The sequence below is a fragment of the Antennarius striatus genome, chromosome 13 (genome assembly GCF_040054535.1).
Source record: "Antennarius striatus isolate MH-2024 chromosome 13, ASM4005453v1, whole genome shotgun sequence".
NCBI classification, from domain to species: Eukaryota; Metazoa; Chordata; class Actinopteri; order Lophiiformes; family Antennariidae; genus Antennarius; species Antennarius striatus.
In genome coordinates, this window is record NC_090788.1 from 5394569 (window position 1) to 5415888 (window position 21320).

The window sequence follows — 21320 nt, forward strand, 5'->3', positions numbered from 1 at the left end:
CACACACACACAAAGACCGCACACGTACATAATCATATACATATACATATGTAATCTAAGTCTAAGTCAACTAACCCAAAGCACACGCTCTCTCTCTCTCGCTCTCTCTCTCTCTCTCTCTCTCTCTCTCTCTGTGTGTGTGTGTATGTGTGTGTGTGTGTGTGTGTGTGTGTGTGTGTGTGCGCATCCATCCAGAGCCCCCCCCCCTGCAGTTTCCATTTCCATTTTCATTTTTAAAACTCAGTTTATTCACAAACAAACAAATTACAGAATAATCACATTCACGTGAAATCCACATTCAGAAACAATTAATCGTAGGAAAATAATAAACAAACTAAAGAAAATATACAGTGCCTTGCAAAAGTATTGGCCCCCCCAAGAACTTTTTGACATTTCGCCACATTTCAGGCTTCAAACTTAAAGAAAACAAACTGAAAATATTTTTCAAGAATCAACAACATGTGAGACAGAATCGTCAAGTGGAACCAAATTTTTTCAAATTTATTGTGTTGACAAATAAAAAACTGAAAAGTAGGATGAGCAAATGTGAGACCAAATGACTCACAGACCACTCTGTTTGTCTTTGTTGGTCATTTAGGTCAACATTGGATCATTCAGAAGTCATCAGGGAACTTCTGGAGTCGTTTCGCCGAGCTGAGAGAACAGGGGGCTAATACTTCTGTACATGAAGTACAACAAAGATGAAGATGAAACAAAAAGCACATTACTAGGGCGGCAAAGGGGATGAAAATGAGATGATGACCTTGACCTTGAGAATACTAGATCAAGGTCAAATTTCAACTTTTGGACACTCAGGAACCGGACAACATAGCCAGATGAGGGAGAAGGCCATTGTAAGACCATAGATCAAAGCTAATGCATAGCTTTGACCTATCCTTAAAAGTCAAAGCTATGTACTTGTCAGGTACTACTTTCAGGGTGCCCTGACCTAATCTTCGCGGGATGTTGCCGTCTCTGACTGCCTTGGTTCTTGTTTAATTTTGCTTTTATGAAGTATGAATCAATCAAAATGTGGTTTTCTGAATGCTATCATAAAAAAAAAAAAAGAAGACATTTTGAAAAATGAAAACAGAGAAATGGGATCTGCTGAAAATTAAACAAGAATACTTGAAGATTATCACATGCAGTATCTGAACAATAAAAATTTATCAGTCAGTTGCTGTGGGGTGAGTTAGTTCCTCCAACTTCTCAGCAGGCTTTCGGCCAGTTTACAAGATTTTAAGGATCTTCTGGTATCTTCTTGGTGCCAGGTATCACAGCTCACCTTCAGAGGTTTTGGTGCAGTCGATGCATCCAAGGGTCAAAGGTGTTTTGGGGGGCAAAAAGGGGACCAACACAATGTTTGGCAGGTGATGCTGAACTCAGGACTGGTTTGTGCAAGCAGGGGAAAATTCCACCTTCAAGATAAAAGCGTTCTGTAACGGTTTGATTATTCTGTCTCTTCAAAGAACTTCTTTTTCTTCTTTTAACGTATGCAATAAGTAGTCAGTCTCAATAAAGCACATGAGAAACTATAATAGTCTGGCACTGGTGGTAAAATTTAGTTAAATTTACACGAATTTCACCCCGGCGCTGATCAGTAACTTTATTTTGACAGCGCCGCTTGGGTCCCGCGTGTTTCCGGGACTCTTACAGTGGTGCTGCTGCTGACTCTCACAGCCCCTTGAATGTGGATGGTGGACTGGTCCCGGTGAAAAAACACCGAAGCAAACATGCCTCAGCACCGCGTGTGAACGGCTGAACCTCGCGGGGGGCAGAGAGTCAAGTCTCCGGACAGTTTTAACGGAAGTACCGGCAGGATGTTTCAGGTTTTAGCTTGTGGCGCCGTAGTTTTCCCCGGTCTCTTCTTCGCCTTCAGGAGGATACTGTCGAGTGTGTTCAAACACTGGAGCGATGCCGACGTGGTTCTGGTCAGCGAGAGGTAAAACTCACTAAATTCATTAAATAACTCACAGTACAGTACTTATTATTATTAATATTATTATTATTATTATTATTACTTGTATAAGCACGCATATTACCGTGACGTTAACGTATATCCAGGTATACACACACACGTATATATCTGTAAATGACCGCGGTGTATTCCCAGTAACGATACAGTTATTTACGGTTCTTTTTATTTAACTATAAAATGCGCTTTGTAATCCCCAGATATTATAAATCCACACAAAGTGGGTAATCCCAGTGAATTGAGGCCATTTAATTTTTTTTTTTTTTTTTTTAGTATACCAGTATATAAACGAATCATGAGTCATGATCAGCATTTAGTTGTAATTTGTATGATATTGATCTGCCTTTAAAAGATTAATCAGAAGATGTGCTGCCATGTTTTGTGTGTGTGTTTGTCCACGTTTGTTGGGTTATTTGCAGCAAATCTCAACGAGAAATTGACAGATTTTGATAAAATTTTATACAGAATCTGACCTTAGCCTGAAGTGTTGATTAAAATCCCTGTTGTATCTTGGTTTGTACGTGTATTGTGTTTATATGTTTATTGTACATGATGGCCATGTCTCATTCACAGTGGTTTAACCACTATGACCCCCATGTAAAGCAGTGTTTGTGTCAAAGTCTCTGATGCAAGGAAAAATGATTTCCACCCATAATTTCAACTTGCAAAAGTAGAATATTAACGAGAAATGCAATTTTTCAGTCTTAAGCTTTTGAGGAAACTTCCACGTCAACAATGCCACCAGACAAGTTTAAAATTAGAATCAAGTGCCCCTAACTACAGTTAAAAATAGTTTTCAAATCTCCGTCCTGTACAGCATGCATTAAACACAGCAGACCCACATCTCGCGCTCACCTTCTGGATGTAATGATAATAACAGGAGCATGAAAATGAACAGTGTCATGCATGAGAACTCATTATGATCCACTGCTACGTGTAGTTGCATCCAGATGCGGATCATATTTCTGATCTGGGAAATTTCAATATATGTATTTATTATTAGATGGGCAATACGTATTGGGTTGCACAGGATGAGAGTTGTAGAAACATGAGAGTGTGTTGTAAGTAGCTGAGAACAGGCACATTCAGAGTATTTAAAATGGATTTCATGTATCTGAGAAAGGTAAGAAAAAAACGATGCACATGATTCCAAATGCTATAAGTAGGTTTCAAGGGTTACAAATACGAGTGCAGCTACATCAAGGTGTATTACGCATTTATCACACTATATTTTCATGTATATTTTTCCACTGATTGTACAGATTTGAGAGACGGTGGTGCTGCTGGAGGTACAAACCAGAACTTGAGCTTCATCTTTACATTCATTTGTGAACAAACAACATTAATCATTCTATGTGCGGGCCGTTCAGTGACCTAACATGTCACAGGCATTGTATCGCAGAGCTGAAATAATTAATATAGTTGGTGCCTGTGTGTGGGGTCAGCGTGACTTGCTCCGTGCTTCACAATGCAGTTCAGTGCTTCATTTATTTGCTGTCATTCTTGCTAATCCTCCTCTGAGCTCAGGTCAGGGCCGACTGCTGAGTTAGCCATGCACTGGAAAAATCTACTCTTGAATAACACTTCTAACAACTTACTAAACGCTCATCCTATGGAAGATATTCCTGCAAGCGTGACTCAGGGGATATGACATTGCTTATTTGCCACTAAACCATCCACTAAATTGTCAGCTTTGCCATATATGTCACAAATTTGGAGCACACTGGTGTCATTAATGTGTGTAGAGCATCCGAGATCCACCAGGTTTCAATCTATTTCAGTAACTGACATGTTGACTGTATGGTAAATAACAGATGAATTTTTTATTTTTACAAACTGTACTTTCTTCTGCGGGCGGCACGGTGGCGCAGTGGTTAGCGCTGTCGCCTCACAACACGGCGGACCCGGGTTCAAGTCCTGCTCTGTGCGGAGTTTGCATGCTCTCCCTGTGTCTGCGTGGGTTCTCTCCGGGTTCTCCGGCGTCTTCCCACCTCCAAAAGCATGCACTTCAGGTTGATTGGCCGGTCCTAAATTGCCCGTAGGAGTGAGTGTGTGTGTGAGTGGTTGTATGTCTTTGTGTGTGGCTCCGCGGTGCACTGGCGTCGTGCCCGGAGTGTCCCCCGCCTCACACCCTACTCCACTGGGATAGGCTCCAGCTCCCCGTGACCCGCTGCGGCGGATGTAGCGGTGGTAATATGAAAATGACTGACTGATGACTTTCTTCTGCAAATATTAAAAAATGTCTGAGTGTTATTTTATTTACTTAACTGAATAAAATAATAATATTAATAACTTATCTTTTATGACATTTGACAATTTGAATATAACTTAACTACAGCCACAGTTTGAATACATGCAAAGAGTCAACATGGCAGAACGTAGGTCTTTGAAATCAGTAACGGTGATGCATTTACTGTATATGTATATAAGTAACTTAAGAGCAACAACTAAATTATTCATGCCATGTTGTTAGTATTTGAGCCACAAAGTTAGATTACTTTTGTTAGAGAGGTCGCAAAGCGTGTTATATTTGTGATTTAAAGAATGTACTGTAACATTGACTAGAGATGGGAGACTTGTGGGTATCAAGTGAATGCAACTCTCCACCAACAACATTCTCTTTAGGAAATACTTTCACTAAAAAAATCCAAATTCCAAAAAATAAAAACATTATTGCAGACTTTAAGGAATAGTGATTAAATAAATATAGATACATTTAAAGGTCTAAAAATATTATAATTCAGAATTAAATATACAATAGTAACTAAGCAACTGTAGAAACAGTAGTCATTTTTTTAAATTTAGTACATCCTTACTTTTTAATGAAGATCGTTGATTAAAATGTAAAACAATGATCAGTAAATTAATACAGGAGAAGTGAGAATTGTTCTCGGTACACAAATGATAGTTGAAGGCAGGCAAGGAAAGCTTTTCCCTCCTCATTTGCAAATTATTTTACACCACTTAATCGCAAATAGAAAAAGTTGAAAGTTCCAACATTGACATTTTTAAATAAAGTTGACTAATAGAAATGTCACAGTGACAGAAACTCACTATAGATAGATGATGATTTATAAGCAGGGCAGAGCTCAATCGCTGCAACAACCAGAAGATCAAACTAAAAAACAAACATTTTTAAATCTAATGAAAGGTTTTCAAATCACACCAGGTGCAACTTTAACACGCTGTGAGGAAAAGGCTTGACTTCACAAAGGATTAGGAGCTCAGCATCACCTGGCTCATGCTAAGCTTAAGACTCTGGTGGCTACAGTTACCATATGCCTTTAAAGTTTAATACAGCAGCAGTGCTATTAATGGTTGGACTGCTCCCTGCCTTTTAGTACGTTCTGCCTCCTTAACTCAGTTTACTTCGACTGTAGCTCTCAAATGACGGGTTACGATTGTTTCGATTCAGAATTTGTGCCTTTCATACATTGTGTAGATGTCTGTACGTCTTGGACGTTATTTTTTCACCTGTACCGCTTCCACTTGTTTGTCAGTTGGTTTTCCCGTCAGCAATATTTAGCCAAATATACCTGGTGGATTTCCATGAAAATTCCCAGAACTGTTTTATTTAAATAGTTTTTTCAATATTACCGACCCAAACAAAAATTCAACAGTTTCCATGAAACTTTTCCATGGTATGCACCAAGCAGGTTAAATAGACTGTACTATTGTTGAGCTTTGGCCAGTAGTTACATTGCCACTGATATGGCATCCACCTTTAGGGCTACATGTAACGATCAATTAATCAATTCTGAATAAAATTACTGCAGGATGAAATGATTTTCAGACTACATATTAGAAAATTGTCATTTTTGAGAACCTTTCTGGGCACTTCAAGAATTAGTAAAAGTGCAAGAATTATTTTATGGCTTGCAAAGTGTTAAAAACGAGTTGGTGATGACAGGGATGTACCTGCATCCGCATCCATTTCTGCAGCTGAACGGTTGCAGCAGGAAGAGAGTGTTCTTTGATGAAATCTACATTATTCTGTTTACTTTTTTGCCTTTCTTGTCACTTTTTCTTTTACTATGCTGCAGTAGCAGTGGAGCCTTACTGGAGGAACAAAAACCCTCTTCTGACTCTGTGTATGACCGAATGCGAAAGACCGAGTGGTCCATGTATAACGGAACCGTCAGCAGGAAGACTCGGTTCTCGTGAAAGGGAAGCTGGGGCTGTTCATGGGCCTGACACAGCAGGAAAAGAAAAGACAACATTGCCGTACATGGCAGCAGAGCATTCTTCCCTTTTTCCCCTCCACATGCTCCTCACCCCATCCACATCAACCTCTCATCGGCAGAGAGTGGGGGTTATAGCCGGGCACACAATGAATGGTCTGTGCAAAATCCGGGTCTCATGATAGAGTATGTGACTACACGGCTCTAGAAGGCAGTGAAGCGTGGGGGTAAAAAATTGCGGTGGGGAGAGGATAGTTAGTCTTTTCCAGCTCAGGCCTGTTTCATAGTCGCTGGTCATGTGGCCTCCGTTGCCTATCTGATGGCGGTGTCATGGATACATTCCCATGGAGATTGGTGTGAGGTGGCAGCAGGTTCAAGTAGGAAACTGCACAATTACTGTCTTTGTTCCCCAAACTTGCCATTTGTAACACACTATAGAAAGCAGGCCGTCCTTATTGGCACTGTAAAGCTAGTCGTTCTTTACAAAAGGAGTGAATGTATGAAAGCCTGTCTTTAGGATTCACATTGGCTCCCTGTCCTGTGTTGGGGCGTCTGCTCAACCTAAACATAAACCCTTAAAGCCATATTATTTGTTTTTTATACAATATGAAAAATTAATGAGAAAACAAAAAATTAACATTCATTGGAATACCTGAAACAAAAGAGAAAGAGAGTGAACTCATAGTGGCTTTAGACACAGTATAAATGTAATAATAATGTTATAATAAGATTTTTCCATAAAAGCACATCCTTCCCAGGCTGAAGACTCAAGAGGCTAATATTATTGATAATTTTCCTAACCAATCAGTCTGTCTCTTCAAATGTAATCGAAACAATTCAGTTTTGATTGAACTATATCATTTTATAATTTATAGCTGATTGTTGTGTCAGACATATTGAAAGTGTTCTGGAATGATTTGTTTCAAAGGAAAATATCCAATCTGGTGAAAATACCTGGAATTTGTCAAAACACAGTATATATCGCAGAAAAGACAAATAAAGCAATATCAGTAATCATTATTTGTTGACGTTTCGAGTCATGAGTGTTAAAAGTAAAGTCTAAAAGAAGACTTGCAGAGGGAGGGTCATTGGTCACACTGTTCATGTCGGCAATCAGGCACTCACATTTTCCAATAGTCTGATCTTCAGGTTTTTGTGATTTCTTATCAACAAGCTGAGTGAACAGACAGTCATCCTGCTCCCAGAATGTGTCTAAAACATCCAGTCAATGATTATATTTTCTCTTTATCTACACCCAAGGCAATTTGTTTTCATGATTATCTAGAACAGTGTTGCTCTGCAAGTGGACAGTATGAGTATTTATGCAAATATGAGCAATTTTCTATTATATAATAACTTGATGATCCCTCATTCCAGTTTGTTTAGTGCCAGTGCAGTATTCCTAAACAAGACCTGAAATTGTATAGATTAAAAATATTTTCTCCATAGCTGACAATTGCCTTCCATCTGTAAGACCTCAGTGATTGTCACACTAGGTGTTTGTCTTGATGGAGATGTAAGCTAGGCCCATGACGTACTGGGAAAAGTTCAAATATTTTAACACAGTAGTCCAAAAAGGGAGACAGCAGAAGAGAGCATTTGCAGTATAGTTTCTAAAAATAAAAATCCATCTGTTATTTCCCATACAATCGACGTTTCAGTTGCTAGAGACTGAAATAGACTGAAACCTGGTGGATCTTGGACGCTCCACACACACTAACGACACTGCCGTGGTCCAAGTTTGTGACATGCATGGCAAAGCTGACAATTCAGTCTCCTATGGCTGGAGAGAGTGTTGGGGAATGAATTACATGTTTTCTGATTTCAAAGCAGCTTACTGTCGGTGCTGCCAAGTTGGAAAGCCGCCAGTGCAAGAGTTTGTCTGAGCAAAGGCAGCCATTCATACTTAGTGAACAAATTGGTGCTATAATCCAGGTTTTTTCAGAATGGCCGAAACTGAGCTTTGTTGAATCATGAGGAAACACCAACGACTGTTTGCGTACCGAGTGTTAGTTGAAGTTGCTTCACTACGGTCACAGAATGTCACTCAGTATGCTCATAAATTCTGACTTGTAATGTAATGCGAGTTATGTAAGATGACTTATGCTGGTTGTAGGCAACCTCACACAGTGATACCTCAAATAGAGATGCACTAGGTTCTCCTGTATCACAGGTCTGTTTATAGATGGGGAAAGTCAAGGCCAAGTACTGCTAATCCCACGATGGCACACTGAACTCCTAGAAGTTCACTAATCAGGTCCTGTGTTCCTCCTAGAGCTGTCAATCACATGGGTTTCAATTCTCCAATTTTTAACATTAGATACCAGTGAGTTGATATGGGTAACTTTTTTGTCTTTTTACAGTTTCTGTAGTTTTAATATCCTTTTAGCAGTGGTGTGGAGATCAAAACTTGAATCACAATTTAATTACATCCACCAAGGAGCTCTTGGATGTTAAGGTCAGCTGAAACAAACTGATTACTCAGATAAACATCCGGATAGTCTTGGTGTGCTAATATGAATTTAAGAAGCACTCACAAAGTTTGTTCTAGCAGTAGGGTTGTGATGATGATTAATCCAAAGGTTAAGACGTATGCTGGTACAAACGGTGGGCAGTGATTAATTAACATTCATGGATCAGTAACATCTTATGATCTCCTGTCAATGTATGTGTGTCTTTCTCAGGTTGGTGTCCTCTATCCATGCCGTCATGGCGACCACAGTTGGAGCCATCGTCGTATCATCGTGCCGAGGCAACGTCATTTATGACAGGTCAGACTTCATTCATTAATCGTGTCAGTGAAAGAATGGGCTGCCGCGGTGACCCTTACGCCTCAGAATACCATGATGCTTTCCTCACCTCTACCCATGGCGACAGTGTCAGATCGAGTTGAGGACTTCCCTCTCTGTCTATAAATATAGTCAAACCTCGGGTGTCATGACTCAATAGATGCACTGGGAATGTAACTGGATGCTTTTCATTGCTGACATTAAGTTTAAATCAGTTAAAATTAATACAAAAAATAATGCAAGTGGTCATTGTTTTCCTATTTCTGTGTAACTCATCAGACTACAGTATTTTTCGTATTATAAAGTTTTGCAATGGGCCGTTCATTGAAGGTGCGCCTTATAATCAAGTGCGCCTAGTTGTGCAGAAAACACTAGTCTCATCCACCAGTGATTGTAGATGTGTCACAACTCGTGTTGTTGGTTTAACTCATTTCAGAGTTGCTAACTAATGCTATTTTTTTTTAGTAGTTAAGGCACTTTGTCAAACCACACTAGTGAGATTTGACTTTTTTTTTGTCTTGCGCTCCCTTAAATATTAGGTATCTTTTCTCAACATGAAAACATGATTTAAAACCCAAGTAGTGTAGCTCAGTTCAGCTGTAAAAGTGTTATGGATCTGAAAATGAAGCCACACAGAGAAGTGTGTGTGTGTGAACAACACCAAACAACTCCAGCGCCAATAGACTGGAGATTCGTTTGTGACAGAATGCTGACATACAAGTTTTACTTTATCTGATGGACAAGTCTTTTGTTCTCATGTTGCTTTTGAAGCACAGAAAATACAAAGTACTTTTGCAATTTGAGTTTATAACTGATCGTCAAAATAACACTGACTTTGAATGAAGTTTGATCAGTATTAATAGAAATATTAACACTGATTAACTGGTATCTTAGCATTTGGTTGCATTACATTAGCTTCCCTGTGAAGTTTAAGAAAGTGTGATGCTGACCTGGCACTATTACTCCTAGCCAGGCAGGCCCAGTTTCAAGCCGCTAATCTCTGCCGCCCCTCCCCTTCACCCACTGGGCTTAATTCCTCCACAGCGCTGCTCAGTTCTGCTGCAGCCTGGAGCTTATCGGACACATGCTTCAGCGTCAGACTCATGAATGCTCTAATACTCCATCACAATCTGTCACTCCATTTAGCCTTCATTGCCTCAGCTGCAGTAACTTAAGCAAAGTTTCACAATGGGGGTAAAAAAAAAAAGACTGGAAACCAGTTCATAAAACTCCTTCCTCATGCTTTGGCTTAACAGTTTGTTGTATTTTTTAGCATGTAACCTACAACACCCAAAGCTAGCGTAAGGATGTTTTTGTTCTCATTAGAAAAGCTAAACTAACCAAAACCCAGTGTTAGATAAAATTGGTATAATTCTTTTGAAAGAATATGTAAGTTTATTTTAACTTTTTTAAAATAATCCCCGTCTGTCTTTCAAACATATTTATAAATATGTATATATATCCTTACTTTAAAACTACCGTGAAGATGCAATATTTTTTCCATGTCTAAGATGTAATATCTTGTTTCTTGCTGCACCACATAAGCTGTAAACTGATACCTATGAAGAACTAATACTATCTAATATTTGAATTTGTTTGCTCAAGTCGACAATTTTGGTTTGACCTTCAGTTAAATGGCTCAGTATGTTGATTAAAGTTAGTTTACGAACTGGTCTTTTCATGTAACAGCTCGAGTTTCTTTCCACATAATGTTTTATGGTAATGTCTTAGTGCTTGGAGATATTAGCATTTAACTCTGGTGAGTCATAAAAACAGTGGAATTATGCCGAAAGCAAAAGCAAACACGAACCGGAATTATCTACCTTATGAAGCTTACAGAATTGTAGCTGCTCTGCTTGTTATAAATATATTGTAAAAATATAATTTACAAGTATATTTCACAAAACTAAATAGTATATTATCTATGAAAAAATGCAAATGTTTTCTTTCAAACCAAAGGCCAAAGAAAGTGATTTCAGATATCTGTTCTACATTTGCAGTGAGAATAAAACTCTTAAAAATGTAGAATAATCAATGATGGTACATATAATAAATACAATTTTATCAAGTAATATTCTGACGTATTACTTTAAGGTGTTTTTGCTATTTATTACCTTCAAGACAGATGAAGGTAATAAATCAACAACTTCAACAACTTTTAACCCCTGTAGTTTTTATTAATATAAGTTGTACTTTAAATCTGCTATTAAAATGTTTAAAAGACTTTACTTTGAATTTTCTTTGACAAAAATAACAAACAAGGTGATACTCAAAGCAACATTTAATTAAGGATCAGAAAATCAACCAATTTATATAAATATTATATAGTAATCCTTAAAAATAACATATTAAATTAAGAGGGAATCCTACAATGCATCATTTGTACTCATCACTTGAAACAGTTGTCAGATTATTTGCCCCATGCTAGTGGTTTCTTTATATATTTATGAAGACATAAGATTCTTATTTTGCTCATAAAAGCATCATCTGTGTTTTTCCTTTGCTCTTAATACAGTAACTATAAATGACAGAAGCGAGTCATGTTGCTTCCATTTTACCCTGAGCTGTTTATTGTGCCTTCCTGCTCCTGACCTTTAAAGCTACGAGAGCTAACCAAAGGTCAGAGGTCGGTAGCTCAGCGCTGCCCTGCAGCTTTACTCCATTCTGTCCACATAATTAACCATCACTGTAATCGGTGCTCCTTAGGGTGCAGCTAGACATCCGACTTGTTTATTGCACTGTACTTACATAAGCATGCCTTAAAGCATTTGCATGTTGTGTTAAAGAGGTGAGGCATGTAGGTAGAAAGTTATTCTCGTCACAAATTAAACTGATAAATTATTAGACCTGTATTGAAATTAGAACCGATAAAACAGCTAAAATTCCTTCATGAAGCCCCTTCTACATGTTCCAGGTGGGTTTGTTTGTCCTCTGTTCGATGTTAGGTAGGCGTAGGCTGTGATCCAGGCCGAGATGCTTCGACCACATTTGGGACCCACAATGGAGTTTTAAAAAGAAGCTTGTTGTTAGCAGCGAGAAGCTAACAGAGATGACAATGACAGAAAATTTTTCTGTTGTGAACCAATGCTGAATGAGACATGTATTCTGTTTTTACGTCCCCAGGCATTGGCTGGCCACCCATTTTGTCATCTGGTACGGCGTACCATACATGACGTACGACATCTTCGCCATGTACCTCAGTCACTACCACTGTTTCCACGTCAAAGGGCACGAGGACTACAAGCAGCATTCGCTCAGGACCATAAACTCCTTTGTCCGCAGAGAGTTCCTGTTGGTGTTGCATCACATCGCCCTGCTCACTATCCTGCTACCTGTCACGCTGGTGAGGATGAGAACAGACGAATGTAGAGAGAAAAGAGACCGATGGCGTTGAAAGACGTTTTGCTGTCAGTCGTTTTGTCATTTTAGAAAACTGCTAGCAGCTCCGGTAATGATGGATCATCATTGCTGCTTTGACTGCTAATAGAAATGTCTCTCCTGTAGTGCTGTTTCTATAACCGTTAGCATCGATCTGGCCGTGACAGTAATACAGATTAGCTTTTAGCAAATATTCCTAATGGTAAAGTAAGTATATTTGAGTATAATTTGCTGCTAACACAAAGTAAATATGTAGATTTCCCAAAAAAGCATACACTAGCCAATTTTGTTATAAGCGAATGAATGTTTATCTTACATTTAAAATTGAAGAGCTTATATAATAACGTGATACAAAAAACCTAACAGACATTTTTAGATTCATTCATTGATCAATTAACTCATTTTCCAAGCAAAGATAAGAAAAAGTCACTGGTTCCAGATTCAGTAATGTGACCTGCTGCTGAATTTAGGTGTGCAAGTGTCACTGCGCATTTTGTTCTTATCAGGCTGCCAATATTTTAGCGTGATCCGATAATCAACTCAAAGAAAGTTTAAACTCTCTTTTCAAAAGTCCAGAGTTCTTCTTGTGATGTCCGCTGCCAGTAATGCGTTATTAGTGTGTGCTGCAACGTCCTGTTTACAAATCAATCCGTGCTCTAAGCTGCATTACATCTCTTAATGATTACTTAAGTGGTAACAAAGGAAAGATGTAAGCTCGCCGTCATATATCTCCTATCGAGCCATCTTGAAGTGTAGTTTAAATAAATATAGACTTGGAGAATAAAGGTATTACGTGACAATCACAACATGTTATGCTGTGGAAAGTGGTTTGCATTAATTTGTATACATAATGTGAACTGCATTAGCGTATAAACAAGCTAATCCACCTGGACCTGAGGTCACATGACCGCTTTAGAACAGCTGCTCCCACTGAATCAACTGGGTTTTATGTTGCAGCTTTTAATTGGAGGCTGTCAGCACACATGTGCAGACATGTTTGTAACATCAACGTTCAAACGGAAAAGATGACACTGAATTATTGTTGTTGCTGACTTAATGATTTTAATAGGGTTCCTCTCCCAGTCAGGCATCTTTAGCAGGTCAGTTTAGTTTTAATGGAAGGGACTTCCTGTTCATCTCCTCTAGGATTGGTCATCCTTTAAGGATAGAATACAAACCATCACGTGACACTAAAACTGCCCAAATTGGATTACGCTGTTGCTCCTGATGGTCTAAAAGTGTCGACCATTATACAAAGTGCACATAAAGACTGGTCAGGTGTGCAGATGTGAAAGAAGGCTTGGTTTGAATTTAAGCTTCGTACATTTTACATGTTGTGTCTCCAGTGGTAAATGAGGATAGAGTGCAACCCACTCCTGTTTGGGCAGTTATTCAAGTCTCACTCTTCAAGGACAGCAGACTTTTCACATGGCCTTTCCAAATCTGAACATCCTTGGTTGTATCAGAGGAACACTGATTAACCGGTTTGTATTTTATAACTAAATTCCAGTATTTGCACCATGTTTGCCATGTTATCAGATGTAAAATGTCAAACTAGACACCAGTGCTGCTGCAGAGAGTCAAAATGACTCTCCGGACTAGTTTTCCATTGTGTAGTTTCGTTTTAATAAAGACAATGTGGGCGAAATCGCCTGGTCGCTATGAAAAGAAATTGTTGTACATTAGAGGAAAATGAATTGTTCAACCTGGTTAGTTCAAAAGAATGATATATGTGCAGCTTCAAGAGCTTAAATGGAAGGAAAGAACATTAAGCCTCTTATTATTGATTACTGTATTTGAACAAAAACAACAAATGAATCATAATTGTTTTCTATGTCCTTGAATTGTAAGTGTTGCAAATGGACAGATGGAATAGGAGTGGACAGGAAGAGGGAATGAAAGCAGGTTGTTTTCTGCTGAAATGGGATCTAGGTAATAATCTTGACATACATGGAAAACACAAAACAAGAAAAAATGAATTGAGTGAATGAGTCTTCAGTCGGGTGTTTTCTGAGGGCAAGAGAGGAAGCAGGCAACAATGGAGGAGAGACATGGATGGTGATGACCGGCAAGTGAGTGCAGGGAATTCCAAAGTATGCCAAGAACAAGGGAATATACGTTCATTTGGGCATCTTGGACGCTTTCTCTAAAGTCTGTAGCCTATAAGTAAGAGAAATGAGCATCACAGCCACCCTCCTTTCCAGGTATCTCGGCTTAGCAGGCCAGGTGCAGTGGAAACTGAGCCCTGTGTTTGCAGTGGCACTACAAGATCACATTACCTTACATTATTCAGCTCCAGCTGCTTTCTCTAGACTCACCACACCTCCCTCTGTTCGTCCCTCGCCGGTCATCTTTATGCCGCTCCGGCGGCCCTGAGCTGACAGTGATCCAGCAAACCGTTTAAGGATATTGATGTTCACCAGAAGGAAAAAAACCCAACCTTTCACAGCAGATTAATGCATTCATCCTGACAGTTTTTCTCATGAGATGTTTGCACTTGACGCACTTATAACATTAATTCGTAGCTGATTCCTTTTAAACTTTTAGTCAGTTTGACAGTACAGCGGTTGTCAGTGCTCTCACACCAGCTGGGATTGCTGGCGTTCCAAAATGGGACTGACCCCCCCCCCCCTTTGCTTGGACAAGATAATAGAATACAATATTAGCTTTCCTTACTGTTTTCAAATTGCCCTTATGCAGTAAAAGGTAGACTGAAATGTGTTTCTTAAAACAGTAAAGGGTTTTTTTTTAATGGGAATGTCGGGTCTTGGTGCAGGGAATGTTCAAGTTCAACAGATTTGCAAATGCTACCTAGATTTTAATAAAAATCTGGTTGAGAGCCCTCATAGTTTTCCTCTAATGGATGAATTCTGTTCTGATCTGTGAGTTATTGTTTCAAGCTTGGATGCACCAATTGATGACCGTATTGAACAGAAGATGTTTGCTTTGTCTGGTGGTGAATTTAAATCAATTTGTAGGAAAATATCGCACTTTTCTCTGTTCTGTACCCTGACATGGCAAACACCCTGAGTTCAAGCGTCAGAATCAGAAAGTCAGGAAAGAAGAACAAGAATAATTAATACCGTGTCACAAACATTTGATTGTAATTCTCCAGAACTAATGAGGATGTTGTGGATTTATATAGCAAGAATGTTTTATTAAAGGGTGCAAAGCATCAACGTTTAGTGAAGTATCCTGGCTTTTAAATCAGTGGACATGTTACAGGAGAATGACTTTATGTTCATTTCAAATCAATGGCTAACCACATTTCCCATGTAAATGTAAATGCATCAAATTTGCACACAGGCTCTTATATGTAGAATAAAATTTAAATAACTCCTCATGCAGATGGCAAGATCACGACCACAGATTTACCTACTGTTGTCAGTGGCTGCAGGCAAACTAGAGGCTTGTGTGGTGCGACTGTGTGTGGGCTGACAACTCAGGCTACTTTTAGCACCTATATTAGACATATCCCACATTATAATTAAACCTGAAACTGTGTTTCAAACGTAAAAGTGTTTGAATATATATATATATATATATATATATATATATATATATATATATATATATATATATATATATATATATATATATATATATATATATTTGCAGGTGAAACACTGGGTAAAGATGAGCTGATGCTTCATGCAGTGTCTCAAACATACAGAAACAATGGTAACACAAACCCGCGGCAGGTGGTGGGAGGATAATATCCAGGTAGATGTTTAGTTGTGGTGTAAAGTTCTCCTCCGTGGTCTGTCGTTTGTTCATGGGTTCATGCTTTATTCATCGTGGACACACAGCAGACTAGGTCGCCAGACAGCGCTTGTCTGTTGTCTGGAGTGTCTTTACCCTTCCAGACCAACTATCCTATTTTAGGTTTGACTTCTGCGACTGCTCAGCTCTGTGCCGCTGGTCAATATTTGAAAGCTCCTTTCATTACTTATGTACAGGACATCACTCCCTCTTCTGCCATGTTACTATTTTGAAGTTGTGGTAATGCAGGTAAACCTCTTAAAAAATCGGCGATGACGTCATCCCTTTACCTTTATCCCTTCTTTCCCTTTTAAGATTACATTTTTGCCTCCAGCACAGAATTCAAAGTTATGTGATTTTTGTTTATTAGTCTGAGTATGAATGCAGCTTCTTTTGTCAAAGGGCCTTTTTTTTTTTACAGGTTGCAAATATAACTTTTAAAAAACAGATAATGGATCGTGACTTCTGGTTTAATTGGGTACTTCTGGTCTCAAAGGTTAACAAATTAACTTTGTAGAGGTTTTTAAAACGTTACAATATAGACTACCTGGTAAAATGTTCAGTTACAAACACCTGTTATCTTCATGTGTTATTGAATCTCCAAGCAGAGTCCGAGCAAGTCTGTCCCTGAAGTTGCATTTGAATGTCAGCTGTGTTTGTTTTTCCACATCCGTGTTTGTGTTCTCACACAGTTTGTGCTTCGTTGTCTTTTCCACAGTTCTTCAGAAAGGACCAGGGGGATTTCTTCATTGGATGCTTGTTCCTAACCGAGCTCAGCACGCCCTTTGTCTCCCTGGGGAAGATACTTATTCAGGTGAGGCAGCGTGTATGCATGTTGCAATCACCACACAAAGTTTGAATTCGTGCATCAGTGATGCTATATGCTGCCCCCTTTTATTTAAAATTCTCCAAGCTGTGCTTTTTGATTCTGTTAGAGTTTGCGTGACAAACACGTCTATGTTTGAGGTTTATCGTATGCATGAAGGCAAAGTTGGTCTCAGTCTGCACATGGAGCTGCAGTAGTCGCTAAAAATTACTTAGGCATCGTTTCCAAGGTATTATTGTCATGCTAGCTATCAGAAATTCCTGTTCACAAATTCTGTGTACCCTTGAAAAATTGGCCCAGGTCAGGTGATCACATGGTGTTATGGATCACATGGACAGGAGTTTTTTTTATCCTTTAAAACCAATAAAGACAAGTAAAGATTTACTGATTAAGATATGTGCTCTAAATTAATCAAAATGTTCTTATATCCAGTTAACTAGCAGCAGTAGTCCATTTACAGTTAGCACAGGTAATATGTGGTCTAGAATAACAGAAGCCCCATCCTGCAGTGAAGAGGCTTAATCCCAACCAGATGATATCTTAGATGGTGTTACATTTATAAAATGTGTATGTCTTGTGTGTGTGTGTGTGTGCGTGTGTGCATGCGTGCAACATGACCTTAATCCATATGTAGAATCAATGCTGTTTGGGCAACAGTACATAAATCATCCTTTTTTCCTTTATAATATTCTACTCAAGTGAGGCGTGTTTGTGGCCTTTCATCATCAGAAACTTGTGTCTATTTTGTTTGTTGTGTAGCTTCTCTATGTAGCATCTGCAATAGAAACACATCGGTAGCTTATAGCTAAGAAGCTAACGTTCATGCTATTCTCCTCCTAATCCATTCGCAGCCATCAGCACTCATGCATCCAGCAGCAGGACGTCTTTTACATGTTGACACGTTATCAGTCGACTCAGATGTGACGTATTTACAGAGGGCCATGTCTCAGAACAGACTCCTCTCCTGTGTGCATCTCAGTGAGAACAGTGGACCATGTGATTTCAGGTCTTTGCTGACATCTGGTGCCAGAATAGAACAAGAGCAATGCTAAGCATGACTGCTGGTCTCTGTTTTTAGAGGCTGTTCTCCTTTGGAGGATCAACATTGTTTTAAACTCGTTGATATTTTCTGTCGTCTCGGTTCGTATAGACGAAATGACAGTAAATGGCAGTTCTTTATATCACAGATAATTCATGTCATGTGTGATTATTACATCCTGCTTCAAAGCGATGATGTATTGTAATTGTCAGCGTTTGCGTGTTCGTCCGTCCATCTGTTAGTCCACCAAATATCTTTCTATACGTTGCTGATACAAAAATGAAACACAAAGCAGATGGTGGGGGCAGCAAAGGGGATGATAATGAGATGAAGACCTTGGCCTTAAAAAAACTAGGTCAAGGTCAAATTTTACCTTTTGTACACTCAGAAATTGGATAAGACGAGGGAGTAGGCCAGTGTAAGACCATAGAACAAAGCTGCTGCTTTGATCTATGAAAGTAAGTCAGAGAACTAGCTTTGATCTTTTACCTATGCAAGTAGGTCAGGGTAAAATTTTGCATTCAGGGGTGGCGCGGGATGTTGCAGTCTGTGACTGCATTGGTTCTTTTTGTTTTTGCATGGTAGAGTGTATTAAGTAAGGGATCATCCCTGATGAAGTGTCCGTTTTTAGATGTTAATGCATCGCATTTTTCAAAAGTGTGTCATTGTACTTTTAAGCTCCGGTTTAACGTCTTCTCTACATCCCTTTTTGTTTTTGTGTCTCCTTCTCCAGCTCAGCCTCCAGGATTGCTGGCTGCACAAGGCTAACGGCGGCATGGTGCTGCTCACCTTCTTCATGTGTCGCATCGCCCTCTTCCCCTACATGTACTGGGTGTACGGCCAACACTACGGCATCCCGCTCTACAGCGTACCCTTCCACCTGCCACTGTCTGCCAACCTGGGCAACGCATGCATCCTGGCACCGCAGGTCTACTGGTTCGTCCTGCTTTGCCGAAAAGGCTACCGTCTATATCGACGTAGCCGCATGCAAGACTTGCCGTCTGCAGTGACTGACTCTTCTAAGGATAATTGATATCCAGGTCATGTTTTCTCACCCTAGCTGCACACTTGGCTACCAATGCAACCGTTTCTGCAATAGTTTGAATGAACACTTTAGGAGCCCCACCATTGTGCTGTAGTACACCGGGGCCCACTGCTCTTCTCTCACATTTCTTGGGCATTTTCCACACACTTCAACTCCTCTATTAGGAATCTGCTGCCTAAGTGGACCTTCCCATCCATCCAATTCTACTACTGAAGTTTTTTTGTTTTTGTTTTATCGGCTCATGACTGGATCTTGTTGAAGTGCTACACTCCCGAGAAAGATCCTGTTTTCCTCACTGACAGTGAAACCAGAGACTAGCGAAGAGCCTCCTTCTATGGAGAGATGAAATCTAATCCCTCTACTACTGTGTTTACAGCCTCTGCTGATTTGGAAGGTCTGTTACAGTGAGTGTGAGAGTTGCTGTTACGACTTGATTTTATGGTTTTACTGTAACGTGTGAGATTGTTGTTTCCTCTCACACGCGGTCACTTAATCACACTGGCAAAAAGGGTTAGAATTGATTTGTTTGGGATGCAAATACAGGCAGTATTAGCATTAGAATTTACAATACATGTCACCTCACCCGCATTTGAGAGCTAAGAACAGCTACATGTTCCGACACCTTGTTGACGTGATCTTTTGTTCTTTATGTTAATTGTTTCCCAGATAACATCTCACCGTGTCATGAGTTTGCAAACCTGTATGAGAAATGTCATTTTTGACTCTGGCTTGTTTGTTTCCAGAAGCCCTGTCCTTTAGGAAGATGTAAAAGTTTTCAGGAATTCAGTTTCAGAATCAGAGTTGGAAAACGGTGACATCAGTAAGAAGTAACCTCAGTGGTGGGAACTGTTTTTCCTTTTTGCAAAAATAATGAATTAATGAAGAAAGAAACGCACGCCCTAAACCTACTCCATGCTAGATTTTTTTTTTTTTTAGATTGACGCTGAAATCTTGGATCTCACAGGAAGTTCTCTTGACAGGATATGATGTTCGTCCTGATGTAAAATATTTTTATTACATCCTTTTAGTATCTACTAAGTCTTTAAAGAGCTGCAGATGTTATTCTTCTTCCTACTGACATCTTTTAAATCTACATTCTCTTTTCCTATGACATTGGACCATTGCAGCTTCCATAGAAACACTACAAGAGGGCTGAAATAGGCTACCTTTGATTTCTGCTTTAAGTCAAATGCCAAGCCTGCTGTAGATTTGTCATATCTTGTCTCTCAGATCTTCTCATCAGACTGTAGAGGGGGTGACGGGGACACGTTGACGCCTCTCATGAGACAAACTCAGGGCCAAGATAAGAGCAATAAGGCGAGCAGTGACTCACTAGGCCACAAAGAAACAGGATTCCAATGTCGGCAGAATGAGCCACAAAATGTTAAGGGCATCAGAAGCTTTTATTCCATCCGATGATATGTTTAGTTTACCTGAAGCTCCAGAGATTTATATTATATAGCATCAGTAGCAGTGAGAAGTTCACGCAGGCCTGTGCAAACTCCTTGGTTTTAGAGATCAATTCTATTAGTTCGGTCATAAAAATGTGTTTTAAACATGTTTATTCACCGCTGCATTCGCTGCATTCACAGTTGCATAAAGATATTTATTTTTGACATAAATCAATGCTCTGCTTTTAATCTTCAGACTATTACTTCTTCACTTTAGAGAGTAAAAGGAGGGTATTATTTAATGCAACAGGGTTAGCTTCATAGACTGAGGTTAATTTAATCCAAGCTTCAGTTTGAATTTTAATATGCACCATTTATGGCCTTTTTAATATCGCGCAAATCCGATCTATGCAAAACAGGCTAGCTCCAGACCATATAAACAACATGCGTAATATCTCAAGTAGTATCAGACTGATCCATTCTTCAGTATTTTATGTCCTTCTGTTGTTTTTTTGGGACCACTTACTGTATTTGTTTCTTCTGTTACATCGCTTCAGAAATAGTCAAAGTTTCTTTAATATCATTTTAAATTTACCTTACTGGTTTTTTGATGCATCTTCAAGCTCTTGTAATGCTGGAAAAAAAGTGTACTGTATATGGATGATTCCTTGTTTTTTGTAGCATATACAAACCACAGTTGAGAAATCTGTCAGTTTTCCTTGTCGGATACTTTAAATCCCTAACAAAGGCGTTAATTTCAGAGGCACCAAATAGTCTTTCTTTATCCTCAGCTTTTGTGTTGAGTTCATATCCGAGTTATTTTCATCGCTCTCAAATAGTTTTGTGTCATGATGACTCCTTACTTCCATGTTCCATCAAAGTAAATTTAAATCACTTGACAACATTGACGTCAATGTTAATTCATAACTTTAGT

At 39.2% G+C, this 21320-nt stretch overlaps 1 protein-coding gene across 1 annotated transcript; it reads left to right on the forward strand.

Annotated features, from left to right (window-relative positions):
* The first annotated feature begins 1703 nt into the window (after positions 1-1703).
* On the forward strand, positions 1704-19179 carry tlcd3a (TLC domain containing 3A). The gene is made up of 5 exons (XM_068331925.1): positions 1704-1942; positions 8841-8927; positions 12069-12288; positions 16804-16899; positions 18684-19179. The coding sequence occupies exons 1-5, from the start codon at positions 1821-1823 to the stop codon at positions 18981-18983; spliced, it is 825 nt and encodes a 274-aa protein (XP_068188026.1). The 5' UTR covers positions 1704-1820; the 3' UTR covers positions 18984-19179.
* The last annotated feature ends 2141 nt before the right edge of the window (positions 19180-21320 follow it).